At 56.9% G+C, this 18,433-nt stretch overlaps 1 protein-coding gene across 2 annotated transcripts; it reads left to right on the forward strand.

The window, feature by feature from the left end:
• On the forward strand, positions 1 to 2,742 carry OPTC (opticin). Of its 2 annotated transcripts, none has more exons than XM_065649654.1 (6): positions 1 to 231; positions 613 to 769; positions 1,719 to 1,877; positions 1,980 to 2,182; positions 2,296 to 2,391; positions 2,512 to 2,742. In XM_065649654.1, the coding sequence occupies exons 1-6, from the start codon at positions 10 to 12 to the stop codon at positions 2,680 to 2,682; spliced, it is 1,008 nt and encodes a 335-aa protein (XP_065505726.1). In that variant the 5' UTR covers positions 1 to 9; the 3' UTR covers positions 2,683 to 2,742. The 2 variants fall into 2 exon arrangements, with proteins under 2 accessions (XP_065505726.1, XP_065505725.1); XM_065649653.1 differs by having other exon boundaries at positions 10 to 231; positions 613 to 748.
• Positions 2,743 to 18,433: the final 15,691 nt, after the last annotated feature.

Consider the following 18,433-nt stretch of genomic DNA (forward strand, 5'->3'; position numbering starts at 1 on the left):
GGGTGCAGGATGCGGACCCTGGCCTGGCTGGGCATCGCCAGCCTGTGCCTGGGGACAGCCTGGGCTGTCCCAGCCAAGGAGAGGAGGAAGGCAGAGAAGCCAAAAGCTCATCTTGCACTCTACGAAAACCTGGACCTGGACAACTATGACCTGACGTTGGACAACTACGGTGAGATCCTTGACCTGAGCAACTACGAGGAGCTCTATGACTACGGGGACCTTGCTCCGAAGGTGAGGGGGACGCGGGAGGGTACCCGGGGCAGGTCTTCCCTGGGTGCATCCTGAGAAAGGGGCTCGGTCCAAAGGATGGATGGGGCACGGCTGGAGAACCAGCCTTTGCACCAGCCTATGAGCCTTGGTGGCTCTTCCACCGCTCTTGCTGGTGGCAGGAAACGCTTTACCCGACCCCAACATCCACCTCGTCCCCTGCCAGAGCATCGCTGCGGGCAGCCGGGACGTGAGGCTCCCGCATCCCTCCGGGCAAACAGGGAGGGAGTTCTGAAACCCTGCGCTAGGGGAGCTCTCCAAGGCTTTCCAGTAGGACCTGCCCAGTGCCCTTGAGCCCCTGTCCAGTGCCACCCGTCCTGGAGCACTCCCTGGCTGTGTTTGCAGATCGAGGTCGGCACCCTGGCTCCTCGCCCCAAGGACCCCGCGGCTCCCCCAGACCTGGGCACCACGGCTGGGACCCCGAAGCTGCAGCCTCTGGGCACGGCCGGCCCTGTGCCCCCAGCACCCGTCCCCGCGCACGGTGAGTGCCGACCCCCCAGAGGTGCAGCCAGCACGATTTGGATCCCCTGGGATGCAGCCACATGTCCCTGGGGGTGGCAGGGCCGGTGCCCTGGAGAAAAGGGAGCAAATCCCTTTACTGCCAGCAGACAGCAGCAGTTATTTGCTCTGCCCGGGGTGTTGGGGATGCATCTTATCACACAGCAGGCAGGAGGGCTGCAGCGAGACATTGCTGGGAAACAAGAGCTCCAGCAAAGCAGCAACATTTTAATGAGCGGAGGCATTACGACAGTCGGACAGAGTAGCAATTAGATTAGTGACAATTAAAATCCTGTAGCGAGGGATAAATATCTTTATTCATTTTCTGTCACTCTGGACTGGGCCAAATTAAGTAGGAGGCAAAGGGAAATTGTTGCTTTGCTGCTTTGAACTCCCCACTAATGGATGCCGAGTCTCGCGGGCGTTGGGGCAGAGGAGAGGGAGCCCGTGGGTGGGGGGACACGGCTTCACCCCTCCTGCCGCCCCCGCCTGCCTCGCTGGGACCCTCACGCAGCCCAGACAGATGTTTTGCTTGATGCAAAGCTGTTTCCTTTTGTTTCATTTCCTTCTGTGGATAAAAACAAGGGGGCCAAGCAAGCCTTGGGTGTAAGGCTGCTGTGCTTGGCAGCTTTACATCTCCCCCTCTCCTGCTGGAGGGATTTGGCCCTGAGCAGCCTCATTTATTAGCAGCTTTTTTGGCTGGGAGCTCCTCGCTGAGGTGCCCTGGGCTGCTTGGCTGACGGAGGTGCTGGGGCTGTGACAGCCCCGGGTGCAGAGGACACCGTGTACCCGCGGCGTGGGCAGGGGTGGGCACGTCCATCCCCCTGCACGGGGTGCCGCGGGGGGACAGGGCAGCCGTGGTGTGCCATGCCATGGTGTGCTGTGCCATGCTCTGCCATGCCGTGCCATGCCGTGCCATGCCATGCCGTGCCAAGGGCTGCCTCTGCCCCCAGCCCTGCCCAGCTGCCAGCTCTGCCTGTGCATCGGCACCTCCGTCTACTGCGACGACGCCAACCTGGAGCACATCCCGCTGCTGCCACCGGAGACCACCTACCTCTATGCCCGCTTCAACCGCATCGGCACCATCCGGGCCAGCGATTTCACGGGGCTGAGTACGTTGGGGCGAGGGAAGGGCCAGGCTTTGCAATGGGGCATAGAGGGAATAAGCGGTTCTGCGTGGATCCCTGTTCATCTCCTCCCTCCTCTCCTGCCAGAGAAGCTGAAGCGAATAGATCTGAGCAGCAATTCCATCTCCCGGGCAGATGCAGACGCCTTCCGCCTGCTGCCCAGCCTGCAGGAGCTCATCCTGCCCGAGAACAGGCTGACGGCGCTGCCCGAGCTGCCCCGCAGCATCGTCCGGCTGGACGCCCGTCTCAACAGCATCCCCAGCACCGGCCTCCGGCCCGAAGCTTTCCGGGTGGGTGCTGGGGCTGCCGGGCTGGTTTTGGCCCAAACATGACATGCCAAGGGGGGACGGGGATGGTGCAGAGGGCCAGAGCAGGAAGGTTCATCTCTCCCCTCTTCCCGCAGGACCTGAAGCAGCTGCAGTTTCTCCATCTGTCTGATAACCAGCTGGATTATATCCCAGCACCCCTGCCCGAGAGCCTGCGCTCCCTGCACCTCCAGGTGAGATGAGCCCGGACCCAGGTTTGTCTGTACCTGAGTCTAGCCGAGACATCACCACGTCCTCCTCTTCCTCCTCCCCAGCCCTTTGAATCTGATTTTGCCCTTTCCCTCCCTGGCCAGAACAACAACATCCAGACCATGCACGAGGACACATTCTGCGACAGCCAGGACCACAGCCAGGTGCGCAGGGCGCTGGAGGATATCCGCCTGGACGGCAACCCCATCAACCTCAGCCTCTTCCCCAACGCCTATTTCTGCCTCCCCCGCCTGCCCACTGGCCGCTTCTTCTGAGCCCCATGGCCCCAGTGCTGGGAAACAAGGGTGAGCGTTCCAGACCCACCGTACCCCCACCCAGACCCCGCTTGGATCCTGCAGCCCCATGGAAAATGTGGGGTTAAGGCAGATGCGTTTAAACCTGGTGTGAGCTGAGCCGCTGTGTAGGCATGAGCTCAGTTCTGGGGCAAACGGAGCAGGGGATGGGCAGCTCTAATAAAATCAAGACTTTAAAAATGCATTCAGTGTCTTGTTCTCAACACCGAGAGCAGCGGAAAGCCCTCGCTCAGCTCCAGGATCTCCTTTGTGAACCGTGCTGGTTTGCAAAGAGAGACTTCCCTGTGTCCCACTTGTCGTTCAGTTCCCTCCCGGGGCCTTGGGCGGACCCCTTGTGTCTGCTTTTGGGGTTCCCTGGCCAGGGACCGGGAGCTGCACTGCTCCAGAGAGGTGATGCTTTGGCCACATCAGGTGCGACCTGCGTGGTCCAGCTGTCCCCAGGACCATCAAGTGGCTCCGGAGGAGGGTGGCACACCCAGATGTGAGCTGTGGCCACAGCTGGGCTGTTCCTGTGTGCTCCCGACGAGAATGCAATGGGAAACCTCAGCACAGGGCAAGCGGAGTTCTCCATCACCTCGCCCCGAGCCCTGCAGCCCCATGGTCCCTGCTCTAGGGGGACCCCGACCCCGTCGGGAGCTGTGCTGGCGCCAGCTGGGATCGCCAGCACCAGGGAGGGCGTCCCTGGGTTTGGGCTGCTCCAGCTGCACAGAACAGCTGGAGCAGCGCTGGAGCCTTCGAGCCAAACGCAGGAAAAAGTCGCTCGGAAAGAGTTAAAATATCTCGAATCATCCCAGCTTTCAACAGCCGAAAAGAGCTGCCCAGTGGTGAGATATTTTAAATATAATGTATTCATCCTCTATATTTTTATACACATGTAACAAACACACATACCGTGAGAGGCATGACACATCCCTGGAGAATCCAAAAGCCTAAACTGAAACCACTGAGCTCAGCCCACATCCTCCAGGCCTAGGGAGGCAAAATAAGGCAGTTGGAGAAAACCTTGCAAGAAAATCCAGCTTTTCATCCATGGGCACGCTGCAAATGCTGCCGGATGCTCCTGCCTGTGATCCTGCCTTGCTGGCACAGCACGGGCACGGAGCATGTGTATGTGCACCAGTGATCCCCTTGCCTTTCATTTCTGTGCAAAACCCAATTCTGATATGGATTATATTCATCTGAAAGCCAGGGCCCTTAGTAAATGGGAATTTGGAGCCATTCCAAACTTTCCTTTCAGGCTAGATCTAAAACACCAGGATTTATTATGGTGTCATATCCTTGAAACAGCTGCATCTATCTATCTACTTATCTATCTATCTATCCATCCATCCTTCTGTCTCTCTTCCTTCCCCATCCACCCTTCCCACCGTTCTTTCCCCGATCTCATCAGCTCCACGGGATGAGCGTTGCTGTGAGCCGGGCTCAGCTCCAGCAGGATGGCGTTGGCCAGTTTTCCCAGCAGCGAGCCCCGGTCCTTCGCGTTTGTCCCGCTAGATGGCAAGGCAGAGTGTTCAGAAATGCCTGACCTCAACTCCGGGCTGCAAACTCCCTCTCTGCTCTTTTCCTCCCTTCTGGGGTGGTTTTAGCATCCGGGGTGGTTTTAGCATGGCCACAGCTGGGGAGCAGCGCAGGTGCTGGGGGTTGGCAGAGGAGGATTAAAAGCAGCTGCAGAGGGGAGCAGGGTTTGCTGCGTGTGGGAGGAGAGCGAGGTAGGTGCAGGGATGTGTTTGGGGCTCAGGGGGCTGCCGGCTTTGCCGAAACCAAACTTTTCTAAGAGGGATGAGGTGTCTCTGGGGGAGAGCTGAGATTCAGCGGTGCTGTCCTGTCTCGTGTGGCTCTGGGGTCCCCTGGCACCCCCAGGGAGGAGAGGATGGGGCAGCAGGTCTTTGCCTTCCCCAAAGCTTTGGGAGGGGGCGGCTGGGGCTCAGCCCTGCTGTTCTGCTGGTGCTGTTACTATAATAACTGTGCTCCTGTGTTCTTGTTGCTGCTGGGAGGGGAAGAAGCCATCGCCCATCTTTGCAGCACGTGCAGGGAACAGCAGCCCCCTCCTGGCGCTCAGAGCCTCCCCAGGGCTGCAGATGGCCGCGGGTGTTCGCGGGGCTCTAAGCCGGGCACACGGGCTGGGCAGAGGGCTCGCGTCCCGCCTGTCCCGCTCCTTCCCTCCTCCCTCGCCCAGAGAGCATCTCCACGTAATCCCCGCAGCTCTCCTCCCGCCGTCTGTGCCGCTCAAGGTCACCTGCTTCGCCTGGGCTGGATTTTCACATATTGATTGCTTGGCGCTCGCAGCCAACATCTTGGCGAGCTCCCGATCTCACGCCAGCTCAGCATCTTGCTGCTCTCTGGGAGAAGCGTCTCCATATGGGCCCCCCCACCTCCTCCTCCCCCCCACCCTCTCCCTCCACACTCTCTTCCCCGCCCCGGCTGAGCATCATTAACCGTCACCAAAACAGAGATGGGAAAGTCTGCAAGCCCCGGAGAGCTGCAGCCTCCTCTGCCTCTCCGTCTCCTGGGGAGTGTGACACGAGCACACTCCATCCCTTGGGTGGATTTAGGAGGAGTTGGGACAGCATGTGGTGTCCTTGCTGCTACACCTGTCTGTGAGCTGCCTCCATCCTCTTCTGCTCAGCTTTGTCCCCACAGGTCGTTGTCCTCAGTGAGAAATGAGCTTCTCTCCCATCACCGTGACCAAAAAATGAGCTTCTCTCCCACTGTGCCCTTCTCTCTCTCTGTGCCACGCTGGGCACCCCGGCCACCACCTGGGGACAGAGATAACACGGGTCTCCCTGCCCGGGACAGTGGCCATGTCCATGCCAGCCCTGTGTCCCACCTGTGCCTGGGACAGGCAACCCGTGGATTTATTGGCCAAGTACAAAATCAATGGCAGGATGGAAAAAGACCACTGAACTGTGGATGCTGACAAGCTCTTGGCCTCCTCCGGGCTAGAAATCACCCTTAAATGCTGCTGGGGAGGAAGCGCGGTGGCTCAGCGAGCGCGGCACAGATGATAACAGCTTTATTTATAGCACTTAACTGGCTGTTGGCTCAAGGCACCGATTTGTGCTTCGCGTGCGATGGTTCCGGGCGGCTGCTTGTGCAGCTCATGGCTGGGGCGCAGGACTGTGCCCGGGTTCAATCTGTCCCACCCTGTCCCCAACCCAGGTCACCAGCAGGGGACCGGGCTCCGCCAGACTGACCAGAAACTCATTTTCCTGCTTATCTTTATACAACATCTCATCTGGAGAATTCCTGATTGGTGTCTTAGTGTCTGAGAGGTTGCATTAATACAGCTCTAACACTAAAGGGGTAATTAATAGCGGCCACACGGGGACAGTTGTGTCGCTGCTCGGTTTCCAGATCTGCCCTTTTTTTTCTGAAGGATCCTGGTGCTGGGATTCATTAGATGGGCGCTGCAAGGGCTCTGGAGATGAAAGCGCTGTTCATGAATTATCACCGGGGTGCAGACAGCTGCCTGGGCCCCTCCAGGGAAACTCAACAATGGAAACAGAGAAGGAAAAAAAAAAAATACTGCTTGGGCTTTTCTTCTCCCTATTTTCCACTTCACCACTGGAAAAAGGAGGAGGAAAAATACAGCAAAAGGAAGAGAAAGAAAACAAACAAACATATTCTTTCGCTCTTCACATCCCCTTCCCCATACATTGTGAATGTTTAGCATAAAAGTAACCTGTAGAAAACCGGCGCCCTCCCTGCAGCCAGTTCTGGGTCTCTGCCGGGCTGGGGGTGCCTGCAGCACCCCGGGGTGTCCTGTCTCCTCCTCCCCCCTCCACAGCCAGCAGGACTCCTTGCCATGAGATGCCACCAAGGCACAGTTATTATTAGCAACGTTGCGTTAGGTCTTGTCAGCAGGAGCCCTGACGCCTGGGAAAGGCTCTGCCACGGGAGGCACGCGTTCCCCTTCCAGCTTAACCCAGTTCCTGTGGAGGGAAGAGCTCGGGGGGGCTGGGCTGGGCTGGGGGCGCAGGGGGATGGAGCTGAGGAGGGGCAGTCTCTGCGGGAAGCACCTTGTCCAGGGAGATGCAGGTGCTCTGGAGGATGCTCGAGCCTGTGCCATGTCCCTGCTGATGTCCCTGCTGCACCCAGGAGTGACAGCGTCCTCGCTCCTCCTGGGGGGTGAAAGCTGCTTGCTGTCTCCCCAAAATGGGGATGTTTTCACCCCGGTGCTGCTCCTAGCATCCTCCCCCATCTCTCTGACCGGTGAGAAATGATGAGATGGAGAAAAATGCCAATAAGTCCAGGTCTGCCATGCTGCCAGCCAGGCGTTCCCAGCGCTGCTGGGACAAGGACCAGTGTCCTGCTGGGCATGCGGGTCTCCCTGACCAGGGATTCATTCAGCTCAGGGCTTCCCCACACCTGGCTTTAGATTTTTTTTTTTTTTAAATTGACCTGAAGCCAAACTCTTTCAAGCATAGATCAGGTAGCCACACGTTGGTTCAGGGGTGATGCACCCCAAGGAAGAGCTTGGCGTGGCAGCAGCCAGCGTGTTGGTTTGCGCGGACCCCGGGCAGAGGAGAGCTGAGCTCGGCGTCCCTGATTGATCGCCGCCTTTTAAAATACCCAGCCTGGATCTTCCATTTCTGTAGGATGTGGAAAACCTGGGGAGGGGGAAGAGAGAAACAGCTTTGAGAGAGCGAGTGCAAGTATTGCTAATTTATGATCAGAGAAATACATGTTTGAGTTTGAAGATTGCAGGGAAAGGACCTGGTGTTCAGCTGATGATAAATCTGTTTTATCGGGGGGTTGTGAAAAGGCTTCCCCACAGGGCAAATTGTGGAAATGCAGAACATAATTACCCCAAATTCCTATTTGAGTAATTATTTCTACCTACCTGTTATTCCCCCGGTGCTTTCAGCTGGCTGGAGAGGCTTTGCTCTCTGTTCAAGAGCCAAAGCCATTGTGCGGCACCGCTGGGCTCTCTGACGGGCTGGGCCAGCCCTGCCTGCGGGAGGCGCCCGCCTGCGAGGTTTTGGGGCTCGCTGCTGTCTCCCCCCTCCCAGAACTGCCCTTTCTCTCCCCTTTTTCTGCGGCTGCTGGGTAGGGGCTGTCAGATGTCACTTTCTGCAACCACATTTGCACCAAACTGCTGCTGGTTTGGCTGGGGAGCAGCTGAGTGCATCTGCCCCAGCAGCATCCTCTTGGGTCACAGGGACCCACGGGGAGAGCCCCTGCGTGCAGCCAGGACATTGACGTTTTCCTCCTGTGTCTGTCCCTGGGGTGGATGACACGTGGATGGAGGGACACTGGCTGCTGGGGACATCCGACCCCCCAGGCTCGGTGCTGTGGTGATGAGGTAACGGAGGGTTTTGCTGCAGTGGGCCGTGGACAGCTTTTCTAAGCATCAGCTCCTAATGCTTCCCCGAATAGCCAGGCGGGCTCTTGGGCACATTAAGAATCGATGCACATTGCAAATGGATTGCCTGTGCTCCCTCCACCACCTCCCTGGCTGTCTCTGTGTTTGTCCCCTCCCCAGCATGTCCAGGGGCCAGCTCTGTCCCCGCATTGTCACCCAGATGATGGGGGGGCACCAGGGATGGTTCCCCCCTGTTCAGGGATGCAGCAGGCAGCTCCGTCCCCACCCCGGTCCCACCAGGATGGACCATCACCTCCGGATGAAGCTGCACCCCCTCGCTGTCCCCCCGGGGACTCGTAGCCCCTCATCATCCCTGGGACTTGCAGCAGACAGGGACAGTGGATGGAGCGGGTGACAAGCGTCTGCACGGGCCAGCCAAGTGCAGAGGATAAAAAATGACCCCGGTGAGCACAGGGATGGGCTCTGCATCTCAAGCGGCTCCCCGGGAGATGCCAGACGGTCCCTCCCGTGAGGACCAGCGACCGGTCATCTCCCAGAGCCAGGGGGAAGGAACGGTGCGATGGCACTGCGAGTTCGGCTGCAGCAGCTGGAAGCGTTTGGGAAAGGGGTTGCTCTGCCTTGGGGCTCATGGGGGAACCCGCCCGTTCCCCAGCCGGCTGCTCCGCACGGTGCTGCCCAGACCTGACGGACACTCACGTGGCTCCGCTGATCAAACTTGCATGAGGACATGCGCAAAAATCAATGGTTGTGCTTATGAATTAATGATCGCTGAGCGGGTCGATGCAGCCTGCCCGTGCACGCCGGATTGTTAATGAACAGCAGCCGTGGGAGCGCAGGAAGGGTCAGCGCTGCGCTGCTGCAGCGCCTTCTGCATCTCTGTTTATTCACGTTTTAAATATATTTATTTTGCACTTGCTCCCAGAGCTACTTAAAGCAGAGAGCAGGTGATTTCCATGAAAGGGACCTGGCATGTGCATGCTGCGGGGAGGTGGCTGCTGCTTTCTGAAGCTGGGGGAACATTGGAAAAGGCCGATGGCTCTGGGCTCCATGCTGGAAGGGGTTGAATCGGAGGCAGGCTCTATAAATACGCATGTGGGTAATTTCTAATCGAACGCCACAGCTCTCGGTGCTGGCATGTGTCACTCCCGTGGCATTATCTCTGCAATTAGAGCTTTTCCCCACAATTGCATAAGAATGTCTCGGTGACTCACCGCGTTTGGGGGGGAGATGCAAAGGGCTGCGCCTGCGCGCGTGTGAGGTGTGAAAATCAGCCGCTCGGCTGCTCTGCGCTTTGCAACTCGCTCCTGAGCAAACCTCCCTCCCAGCAATTCCACCGCCCTCCCCGACGTCACCGCCACTACCCGGCTTTGGGGACACTGGGCTGTCCCCTGCCAGCGAGCTCCCTGTCTCCCAGCATCACCTCCTGCCACGGGGTTGTTTTTGTCCGTGTTATCATGGCCCTGTTTGCACATTGATGACCCTTGTGCACCAATAATAGCATGTTTCACATCCCTGATTAAAACCACCGCGGTGTCGGAATCGATAAGAATTGGCAGTTGAGACCATAATAGGTATAATAATCCCCATTAGGGTAACAGATGCGGGAGGGAGCACAGGGCTGCTGATGTGGCGGTGGCGAATCTGCTTCGATCGGCTGGAGCCGCAGCATCGTCCCTGCGAGAGGCAGGGACCGCGATGCTCCCGGTGTTTGTGGTCCCCGGCATCGGCAGAGCCCCCGCTGCTGCCTGCCGCGTGCTCCGGCTTGGAAACTTGGCTTTGGAACGGTAATTATTGAGTCTGGAAATGTGGTGTCCCCAGGGTGGGAGAGGGGACGGGGCTCAGTGCAGCCGGGGGAGTTGCTTGTCCTGCCCCAAAGCTCAAAGGAAACTTAAAGACTGAGGTTATCAAGCAGGGGAAATTCCTTGCTCTGATCCATCCTGCTGCTTTGTCTTGCAGAGATGGAGCGTGGCGAGGGCTGGGAGGGAGGGGAACACCAGTGGCATTCAAGTAGCTGCCCAGGAGAAATATAAAAATCAATACGTAATTGTGGCCCCATCGATCTGTGGCTCCACCGCTGCGGCTCCCCGCCGCGCTTTGATCAGCATTCACAGTCGCAGGTGAGAGAGTCCCAGCAGCTGGGGGTATTAAACAATGCCAAACACTTTTTCAGGTGAAAACGATAGAATTTTTCCTGATATAAACCCAAAACAGAGCGGCAGCTGTGGAGATGGGGGGACTGGAGCAGCTGTGGTGCTGGGCACCCTCTTTGCAGGAGGGATGCTATTGCATCCCCGAGAAACCGGAGCAATATTATTTGCCCATGGCAGCTGCTCGATCCCCTTCGACTCCAAAAAACACCCCTTACACCCAAAAATCTACCAGCCAAGCCCTGCTGCAAGTCCACGGCCATGGCAATGCCACCAGCAATGGGGCTTGAGGGGCTGCACACGATTTGGGGACAATATCGAACCGTGTGCCGCGGGGACGAGACCAGTCCCAGGCAGAACAGGTTGGTAATTTTTAGACAAATTGTTTTTGCTCAAAAAATGGAGGTTGGTTGAAACCCAGCGTGTTTATAGAAAAACATCGGTTTCGACAGATTTCTGTTTCAACATGTTTTTTAGAAGAAAAAGGAAAGCTTTCCAAATTGTCAAAAGACCCCAGTTGAACACTTTCGCAGCAGAACATAATCCATTTCTCAGCTCCAAATGACTTTTCATTTTGCAATGTAAGTAAACGCGTTGCAAAATCCCCTTTTGGAAGGGGGCTGAAATCCTTCTGAAACAGTTGGGCTGGATCTTGGCGACAGACTGGGATTAACTCGTTCCAGCCTGGGGTCTGGATTTTCAAACAATGTCCTTTTTCCTTCTCAATGATGTTTTTTCATCCCACTGCAGGATGGTTAATACCAGCGATTCCTTCCTGGTGTGAAAATTGCTTCATCCACAGGCACTAAATATTAAGGGCTGGCAGGGGAACCTACGTGGGGGCAGAATAGCTCATTTTTGTGCTGTTTTTCTCTGATTTACCCTGCTTCTGCAGCGTTTTTACTGGCTCAGGCAGGGAGAGGATGCTGATGGATGGTTTGGTCCACTGCAGGCATTTCTCCTGTACCGATGGGTGATGCTTTGTGGCCAGACCGCTGGAGGATCTTGTTGTCGCATTGATCTGGTAATAATTCCCTCCAGCGAGGCACGGGATGACATCTCAGATAGGGAGCACCTCCATCTATACAGGTCTGCAGGGATTTTCCTTGGGAGCGTTGCAGGAGCCCAGAGCAAGGCCCTCCGCTTGCTGGGGAATTTGGGATGCTTCATCAGTATGCGTGGTGGAATACAATATGCAAACATGAGATTTATTCTGTTTAATAAACTGGCATCTCCGTAGATTTTGCACTCTCCTAATCAAATTAAGAGCTTAATTCCAGATTTTAGTTTTGCCACAGAGGAGGTGGGGGCTGAGAGGGACGCTGGGGCAGAGCGAGGGCTCCCCGAGTTCGCAGCGGGATGGAGTTAGAGCCACAGGGATGCAGAAGGATCTGGAGAAATCTCTGGTTTGGTTCTGGACCCAAAGAACTCTTCCAAAGCAGCTCCCTCCTCCCCTGCACGAGCTTTTCCAGGCACAAGAGGGGTTTGGATTTGGGAAGAGGGCTCAAGGTGGGTGTAGAAACCCCCAAACAGCATCAGGTTCCTGCTGCAGTTGTGTTAACAGCTCATCAGCAAAGTGGTGCCTGCGTTGGTGAGCGGCCAAACTCTGTCCTGCTTGTCTCTTTATGATATCTGCTTGCAGATCTCATGCAACGCTTTAATAAAATATTTCAATGCCTCTGTAGAGCTGGAAAGGATTCGGAGAATGTTGCTGGGTTGTTTGCAAACTTGTCGAGCCTGGTGGCGCCCAGAGCCTGCGGGGGCACGAGGACAGGGCTGGGACCTTTGTAGCTGACCTGAGGTCAGGTTTTAGTGTCCACAGGGGTTTCAGTGGCTTTAGGTCTGGTGCCTCCCTCGCAATGAAACAGAAACCTGAAATTATACCAAGCCCATAAATGCATCAGCTGGGGAGTCTGCGATGGGCTGGCAGTGGGATCTCCAGTGCCCAGCTCGGGGAGGTTTGAGGAGGGCGCAGGGATGCAGGGAAGAGCTGGCAGCTATTTCGGCTCCCTGTGCCACCCCCTTCCTCCTGCTGCTCCAGCTCGGGTGCGAACAAACCCTTGACGGGTGCTGTGCCAGCGATGCCGGGAGCACGAGAGCAGCTCCTCGCCCTGCCCGGGGAAATCCCTGTGATGCCGAAGTGGCTGCAGGGGGAAGGACGAGGAAGACAGGAAAACGCTGCGTGCTCCCTTTGAGGAAAACAGGAAAACGCTGCGTGCTCCCTTCGCTCACAGCGGAGGCGTCGGGGGCATCCCCGCCCTGGGGGCGCGGAGGGGACTCTGGTGGAGGGTAAACCCTGGAGAGGGGTGAAGATGCCCAGCACTTGGGGGGCAGCTGGAAGAAGGGGCAGAGTCTGTTATGGACAAACCCCAGGGTTTTACAAGCATCTCCTTGTTTTCCCCTTCCTTCTGCCCTTGCGGAGTGAGACGCAGCGCTGGCAGCCTGACAGAGCTCCGGTGGCCTCTGGTAGCTGCTGGGGTGTTTTCTGGTGGTGGGGAGGGCCCGAGCGGTAGTGCTGAGGCTGTTCAGTGTTGTCATCCGTGACGCAGATGTGTCACCGTCCCCTGGGGTCCCCATCTACCAGCTTGTGCCAGCTCCTGCCGTCGCACAGGCACCTGGGGCAGGAGCGTCTGTTCCCGCAGCGGGAAGCTGGGCACGACCCGGGATGTGCCGGGCTGGAAATCCCTGCCTGGCCCCGAGGGGCTCCGGGGAGGTGGGGGGGGACATGCCGGCTCTGCCATCCCCCTTCGACATCCCTCTGCCAGCGTGAAGAGAGACGCTGAACGCACAGAAATGCTGTGCTGATGCAAAGGTTGTGTCTCCCTGGGTTTTGCCAGCCCTGCCTGCAGCCCTGGGAGGGGGACAAGGGAGGAATCTGGGGGAGCAGAAAGACCAGAGCATGTCGCCTTTCCCAAGACCGGGGGAAAAAACACGGAGCTGGGGTTAAATCCCTGGAGCAGGTCTCAGCAGACAGAGCATCTGCTCCGCGCCACGGCGGCTCCGTCCCCCTGTGCCCTGTACCCCCCAAACCCGCGGAGCTGAATCCTCACTGCATCTCGGTCCTTATCATTTCTCAAGCCCAGGTCGTTGCCAAGGGTTTCCCCAGAGACCTCGCTCCTGCCTTCCCCCAGCAGCCTCCCTGCAAAAAATGCTTTCCTAGGAATTCTGGAATAAAAAAAGAAAGAAGAAACAGCCCCCTTGTTCTGCCACGATGAACTGGCTCTTTTTCCAGTCACAAGGGTGAGCTGAAGCAAAACTTTCCATACTGAGCAGGAACAGAAAGAGAGAGGGAGAAGTAACAAGCCCTCCTTTAAAAAAGTTGGGTTTTCTGTGGTTTGGGTTTTTTTTGGTTTTTTTTTTAAAATAACCAAGACACCCCAACAAAACACCAAAGGCAGCAAACCCGAGCTCTGTCTTTTCCCCATCTCCCTCCTTGTTGGGACAAGCCAAAGGGTTTGCAGGAGCGTGTTTTAAGCAGGAGCAGATGCCGACGTTCCTTGGGCCGGGAGGGCTGAGCCGAGCCCAGGAGGGACGCGCAGATAGAAACCAGATTGCAGTAAATATTTGTGTATTTAATTGCTGCGTGGGACGGTGGCGCGAGGGGCACTGAGAGCCGGCTCTCATGCCTTCGGTGCCTCGAAATACGGGTGTTTCAGGGTTTTTCTTGCCCCGTCGGTGTGTGAGAGTTTCCTGGCTTGCTTGCTGCAGGGGCCAGAGAGCCAGAAATGTGGTTCGAAAGCTGAAGGTCCCCGTGAAGCCTCAGGACGCTGGGAGCCGGGCTGTGGTGAAACGCGGACAGGGACAGCTGCGTGTCTGTGCCTTTCGGGCTGGGAAACAGGCCGGGAGCTGCCGGCGGAGCCTGGTCCGAGGCTTTGCAGTGGGACAGAGGGATGCGATGAGATGGTCACCCGGGATGTGTCAATCGGGTTTTGCAATGAACCTGTTCTTCCCCAAATCTCGGCTATAGGTTCCTCCCATCCATGCCCTCCGTCCCGCTTCTGCTAAATGATTCATCCCGGACACTCTCGTTATTGCTCCCATTACTCACGCTGACAGAAATTCTTCTTTGACAAAACGCTATACGGTTCTCATCAACTCTGCATGGCCCTCATGACTCGTGGCCTTAAATCCTGACCCAAATGATGTGACTTTTCTGCAAACCCCCTTCCCAGTAATTTAAAAATGATGCACCTGCTCTTGCTTTTTAGCCCATGAAGGGAGAAAGAAATAAAACGGGGTAAGAGCAGCTGTGCCTCTCCTGGCTTGTCCCTAAGGCTTCCAGGAGAGACAGGGACACTGCAACAGTGACAAGCCCCCCGAGAATTTACTCCTTTCACATCTTTTCCCAGTATCAGCACCAAACCCCAGGCTGGGGGCATCTCCCCTTCTCCAAGCGGGGCTGTCCCGGCCACCGCGGCTCCGCTGTTGTGCCCAGAGCAGGGAAACGTGTTGGCACCAGCGCCAGGAGCAGCCGCCCTCAATGCTCCCGCCAGCTTTCTGGGAAGGTTGGATGTTGTTTGTGGAGATGATGTGGGAAAGATGAACCCCCCGCCTTGGCAGCGACCCTCCCCTGGGGAAGCGGCGCTCGCTGGGAGCTGACTTCTGTCGTTTCTGGAAAGTGGTGCTTTGAGCGAACTATTTATAAACTGAGTTTTCTTTAACTCCTGAAATTGAGCCATAACTTCAGACAAACAGCAAAAAAAAAAAAAAAAAAAGAAAGGAAAAAAAAAAAAGGAGATGCAGGCAAATAAATGCAGGCAAAAATAAATATACAAGCAGCCTAAATTTGCAAAGCAGCTCGTGATTCTGGGAAGGGTCTGGGTTTGGAGGCATCTGCAATGGGGCTGGCAAAGTGTCTTCTCAAAAGGTTTCCAGCGCCCAGGGGGGTGAGGACCAGCGGTGCTACCACCTCGGGATGGGGGCGCTGGGATTTTGCCCAGTGCTGCAACCATCCCCTGACCGAAACCCTGCTGATATTTCGGCCCCGCATCACCTCTGCCCCCGGCAATCACCAGGCAGTGGCCTCTCTATGCGGCTCCTACCTGGAATTGTGCGGGGGATTTACGGCCCCGCATCACTCAGGGTTTTACAGCCTGCTTTGCCGCCACGGCTTGCAATGCCAGCAGGGCCGTGTGACACTGCCCAGCCCGTGTGGTGTATCCCAGGGCACGGTCAGGACAGCCCGGGCTGCCCTGCGATGCTCCTGCATCCCGCGGCACCAGGGGCTGCTTCGGGGCTGTTGGATGGGCAACACCTCCCGTTCCTATCAAACCACCACTTTTATTTTAAGCCTTTCTTCCAGCTCGTGCTGCCACGGGACTCGCTGGCACGTGCCTGCCTTTGGTGTCCCCACATCTCCCTCCTGCTCGTCCCCATTCCCCCACTGGCACCCCCAGCCCACCCCTAAACTCTTCCATCTATTTCTGCTGCGGGAGAGATCGGCTTTGGGAAACAGGTCTATAAATCACCGGCAACGCTTGGAAATAAGAATCATTATTGTGATGAATGGGATTTTACTTCTCTTTTAAGAAGAGGGATCGTGCAAGGCTGAGGCAGGGGAGAATGAGGAAGAGGAGGTGTTGCATTTTCTATTTTTGACAAGTTAAGGGGGATAAAGCTAATTGCATGAGAATGGTTTGAAGAGAGAGAGGAAGAAACAAGTGTTTGCTGTGTATCCCTTCATGGGGATGGAGGGAACACGAGCCTGTGTGAAGGCTTCCCGTACAACTCTGAGTTATTAGGGTAATATATTGCATCTTGCAGCACTTGCATCCCGCAGCATCAGCTCGGCTCTTGCTGGCACCACAGACGCCGCGGGCTTGGGGAGCAGCTCCCACAGCCAAGGGGAAGCTTTGCACAGAATGACTTCAGGATTTGGCCCCGGGCTTCTATTAATTAAGCAGCAACGATCCAAGTCGTAGGGCATTTCCTAGGGATTAATGACTGGCAGGGAGGAGTTAACGACTTGAGATGAATCCAAAAATCCCATTTACTCCAACTGGTGCTGAGTCCCAGCACTCACTTCGTGCCAAGGTCAGCACCACCATTTTAAGGCAATTTTAAAAATTGTTATTATTAATAAGAATAATAAATTTACGGAGATGGATTCTCCTTCCTGCCACGGTGGTGCAGCTCGATCACCACGGGCAGCCCCAGGGAGGATGGGAACCCCTTGCGTTCAGCCAGCATATCAAATGGAAAGAGCATCCCTGGCCCTCAGCCCCCGCAGGAGCCCGGGCCCTCCCGGGGACAGGAGGCTGTTGGGGACAGTGTCCTCAGCCCCTGCTGGCAGCTCCCAGCCCAGCTGCCCCAGGACGGTGATGCTCAGAAGATGCAGGTTTCAAAGACAAGACGAGCTGGTGGGCAGAAGAGAACCTGCCGCAGCCTTGTGCCCACAGTAGATCAGGATCCGGCCCCCCGGCAATTATCCCTGATAACTGTTTGAGGGTTGTCATGGCAATGAGAGAGCTGGGCTGGTCCTTGGGTTTCTCTTCTTCAAAGGAGAGAAAGTTTGCGTACCTGACTGCAGGCGCGAGCAGCCCAGCGGGATGCTGGGTCTCTGCGCTGCCAGTCCTCCCACGCCTGCACACACACACACTGGAGTAAATGCAAACCGGATCCGGCCCCGGGAGGGAGAGCACCTGCAGCACCGGGGTTAAGCTCTGGCTGCTCCGCTGGGCTCTGAGCAGGACGCACAGGGATGCGGCTTGCAGGTGGATGCAGCCAACATGATGCTCAGGAAAAGATGATCTGAAAAATTCCCTTCCCTGCCATCACCTCTCAGTGGAAACCAGGCCCTGGGCAAACTCTGCCCTTGGCCTTCCCCCTTGCCCCAGCCCAACAAGAGCAGCCCCGGCACGAGCAGACAGCGATGTCCTGGGCACTGTGGCAAAGAGCATCCAGCCCAGCAAGCATCACCATCTCCCGGCCAAGGGGACGCCTCCAGCCAAGCGGCTCGTTTCTCTCTGAAGCCAAAAGGCATCTTGGCACTTTGTGAGCAGCCGGGGACCGTCCCTGCCCTCGGCGGGAGCAGCACTTGTCTCCTAAACCCCGCTGGGAGCCCAGCACCACTCCCCTGCTCCAGCTGGGAGCCTCTGCAGCTGCTCATCCCGCTCTCACTCCTATTACTGGAAAGTTTTATAGCCGCTCACTGTTTGTGATTAATCATTTTGTTTTAATTGCTGCTGCTCTGGCTGGCAGAGGCTCAACGGGGATTTTATGCCTCTTGGCTGCTTCCCCCAGGTATGTTCCAGGACCGGCCGATTGTGAAGCGCTGAGCAGCAGCAGCCCCGTGACAGCGGGTGCCCCAGTTCTGTGGGGTGCAGGTTTGGGTGGTGTCTGTGCCCCAGCGAGCAGCACCCCGATGGAGACCTGATGTGATGACGAGCTCCTGCAATAATGCAGCCAAACTTGGGGCAGCAGCAGCTCTCCCTGGGACCACAGGCTGCAGCAGGGATACGGGGATCGGGGATGCTCTGCACCCCCCGTGCTCCCCATGGGTGCTGACATCCTTCTGCCAAAGGCTGGGAGATGGCAGAGGAGGGGTGAGACCTGGGAGCTGCTGGATAACCCTCAGTGGTGTTTCTGCACACAACAGGAGTGAAATGCAAGCAGCAGCTTCAGGAGGGAAATAAGAAACCCCCAAGCTGGAGCGTGCCCAAGCCGGGGATGGTCCTGCTTCTGCAAACAATGCGGTGCTGGGGTGTTCCCAGGCCCGAGCTGGTCACAGCTCCGCATCGCTCTTTTGTGGGAAACGATGGCATTTGACAACGTGATTTTGATCCAAACAGTGCTCAGGCTTTGATGGTCAGCTGGGAGCCCAGCGGAGCTGCTGGCAGCCCCAGCATGGCCCAACGCGCTCCCCTTAGGGACCCCCCGGCGGGTGACACTGGGCGCCCACACGTGTGTCACACCCGCCAGGGCAGGAAGGAGCCGGAGGGGCAGAGACACCTTTGGCCAGAGCCCTGACAAGCTGCAGCCCACGTAACCACGTCGCAGCACTGCTCCATCCCAGAGAGGATTCGCTTCTCTCTCCCTGGGAGGGTTTTCATGGGAAATAACATGATTTTGCCCATGAAACGGCTTTTTCCTTGGAGGTTTTTCCTGCAGTATGGGTTGGCGAATCTCTAGTTGGCTCTGCCCGGGCTCCCCAGCCACCCCCAGAGCAAACAGGTCACATGCGGCCACCGTGTCCTTTGGTGCCGCGGGGAGATCTCGGCAGCCCAGGACACCGCTGCCC

The sequence above is a fragment of the Caloenas nicobarica genome, chromosome 21 (assembly GCF_036013445.1).
Source record: "Caloenas nicobarica isolate bCalNic1 chromosome 21, bCalNic1.hap1, whole genome shotgun sequence".
NCBI lineage: Eukaryota > Metazoa > Chordata > Aves > Columbiformes > Columbidae > Caloenas > Caloenas nicobarica.